The sequence below is a fragment of the Sinocyclocheilus anshuiensis genome, unplaced genomic scaffold, assembly GCF_001515605.1.
Source record: "Sinocyclocheilus anshuiensis isolate Anshui unplaced genomic scaffold, SAMN03320099.WGS_v1.1 scaffold1004, whole genome shotgun sequence".
Taxonomy (NCBI): Eukaryota; Metazoa; Chordata; class Actinopteri; order Cypriniformes; family Cyprinidae; genus Sinocyclocheilus; species Sinocyclocheilus anshuiensis.
The window spans coordinates 127,466-130,300 of NW_015548235.1; the positions used below are offsets into that span (position 1 = coordinate 127,466).

At 40.1% G+C, this 2,835-nt stretch overlaps 1 protein-coding gene across 1 annotated transcript in view; it reads left to right on the plus strand.

The window, feature by feature from the left end:
• Positions 1 to 2,835, plus strand: part of sycp2l (synaptonemal complex protein 2-like) — a 23,412-nt gene that overhangs the window by 17,550 nt on the left and 3,027 nt on the right. The window contains exons 23-25 of the mRNA XM_016441846.1: positions 2,048 to 2,142; positions 2,323 to 2,422; positions 2,579 to 2,637. Coding sequence (XP_016297332.1) covers positions 2,048 to 2,142; positions 2,323 to 2,422; positions 2,579 to 2,637 — 254 coding nt within the window. The remainder of the gene's footprint in view (positions 1 to 2,047; positions 2,143 to 2,322; positions 2,423 to 2,578; positions 2,638 to 2,835) is intronic.

A 2,835-nucleotide genomic window follows, 5' to 3' on the forward strand; every position in this document is an offset into this window, starting at 1 on the left:
TATACATATATATATGTGTGTGTGTGTGTGTGTGTGTGTGTGTGTGTGTGTTATACACACACACCGTGATGAGCCAAAACATTTTAACTACTCGTAGGTGAAGTTAATTTTATTAATCAAGGTGAAATTGGCAGGAATAAAGACCTGAGTGACTTCGACAAAGGCCAAATTTTTGTGGTCGGACAACTGTGTTGGAGCATCAAACCAAATGGTGGTCGAGGAGGGACAAACCACAACTTGGTGACAGCATTTAGGGCATTGAATTCTCATCATTTGTAGAAAATCTATGTGGTGACAGTTTTAATGATGGCCCTGTGTAGGTACAGATTGGTCGGTGTCCATGATGACCCCTGTCCACAGCCCAAAGCCCATAGAATGCGGACACAAGCAACAGAACTGTACCATGGAGCAGTGTTTCCTTTTACATGTTTATTTGGGGATGTAATGGCACCACAATACAATGTGGGAAGATGACAAGCTGGTCAAGGGACTGTGATGCTCTGGGCCATGTGCTACCAAAACCTCATTGCAGACCAGGTACACCCATCATGGGAATGGCATTTCCTGATGGCAGTGGCCTCTTTCAGCAGGATATTGAACCCTAATACACTGCACACACAGTTCAGGAATGGTGTAAAGAAACATAATGAAGAGTTCAGGGTCAACTCCTTTCTCTCTTCATGGATGAGCAGGTTTACACATGCAACAAACGTGAAGAGCCTGGAGATGCCATGGGGAACATTATGCTGCCTTGCAACATCACCCAGCATGACCGTTTTGGAACTAACAGTTTTGTAAATGCATCTCATTTGGTACCTAAGAGCAGTAAGGTATCGCTGGCTAGCATGTGAAGATCTGTGTGACCCTCATATATATTCCTCCCCAGACCATCACTGACCCACCAACAAAAGAGTCAAGCTTGATTATATTATAGGCAGAATAACATTACCCCATGGCAGTTACTGGAACCGGTACTGCTGCTGGGTTGTTGCCCTTATATAGCCCTGTCCAGCTCTTCTTGTGTAACAGCCCTTCTCCTGGTATCTCCTCCATGCTCTTGACACTGTACTGGAAGACACAACAGACCTCCTTGCAACAACACATATGGATGTGCCGTCCTGGAGGAGCTGGACTACCTACGCAAGCTGATTGGGTTGCAGATTCTGCCTCATGCTACTCAAGTAGTGAGATTCTAACAAAACGCAAAACTAGGGACAAATCGGTCAGGAATGATAAGAAGAGAGCAATTGTTTGTGGTCACCACCTGCAAAACAATTCCCTTTTTGGGGTAGTCTTGTTGTTGCCTCTCCAGTGCACCTGTTGTCACTTTAATTTGCACCAAAGCAGGTGAAACGGATTCACAATTACTTATGCTTTCTAATTGGACGGATTGATATCCCTGAAGTTTAACTGACTAGGTGTTATACTGTGATTGAGTGCACTCCCACCCCATATATATATATATATATATATATATATATAATAATTTGAACTAAATGCTTTAATAATTGTTAAAAATGCTTTTGTAATATTTATATAAATAATATACAAATCATTTATTATTATTATTATTATTATTATTATTTATTAATAATAATAAATAATCGCTAAAAGCTAGACAATTTTGTCTTTAAAATCTTTTACTATGTAGTGCCCTTTAATCTGGAGCTTTATTACATCGGAGATGTCACTTTGCCCACAATTTTGATGAAATCTGATCTGGAGCAGGTTAGCCGTGGAGCATACTATAGCATTGAAAACTGCTAAAATCTGAACCACTTTCGTGTTGCCTAAAACCCAGGGTTGGCACAAACTAAACTTTAAAAAAAAAACTAAACCGTTTTCATGGTTTAGGCCATAGTTTGCAAATCTAATTTTATGGCTTTGCCATTTTACTGCTTGGCAAGTAGAAAAATGCTGTCATTTAATGTTCAAAATTATCTCATTTTGTGTTAAATGAAAGAAGCTAAACGGGGACATGCATGAGGGACATTTTGGGTGAACACCTAATTTTAGTCAGCATGGAATTGTTTTCTTTGTGATCCAGAGCAGGTATAAGAAGATTGAAGCCAGATCCCTGCAATCTTTAACAGACTGTCAGAGAAATGTGACTTCTCTCTTGGGAACTGTACACAATCAAAGGTACAGAGCACAAAACACAGCATTAGCATTCAGCAACTTCTTTGATTTTTGTCCATAAACCATGTAAATCTAGTATAAACATATCACCAATTCAGCTGACTAAACACTAACACTGCTCTCTTTTAATCCACATGGTTATAGCTGAGATTCATAAAACAAACCATGCTGTTCTGCATGTAGGTTGGTGCATCTGGAGCAGTTCCAGAACACAGTGGTGCAGCAGTTGACATGTTTGGAGCAGGATTGTCTGTCTCTCAAAACCATAGAGAAAGAGACTGTGGTCTGTCTCAGCTTCTCAATAAAATGGGCACATTGTCATATTAAATAGATTACCTGCAAAAGCAAATTGAAATGTTTATATTTTCATCTGAACAAAGCAAATTTAATAGAACAAATCAGTGCCGTTCTCTGTCATATGCACTTGGTCATGTTTCAGAATTTCTGGCAGTCGGAGTCTGACACAGTTCGGGCATTCTGTGATAGACAGCAGAAGAGGTAGTCCAAGCCTGTTTTAAGTTTGCTTGAAGCACACATGCTGTTTATGTCTGTATATTTGGAGAACTGATTTTATTTCTCCCATAGTCCCCAACACTAAGCCAAATTTTAATATTGTAATTCATCCTATAGAGCAGGGCTGTCCAAACTCGGTCCTGAAGGGCCGGTGTCCTGCAGAGTTTAGCTCCAACTTGCCTC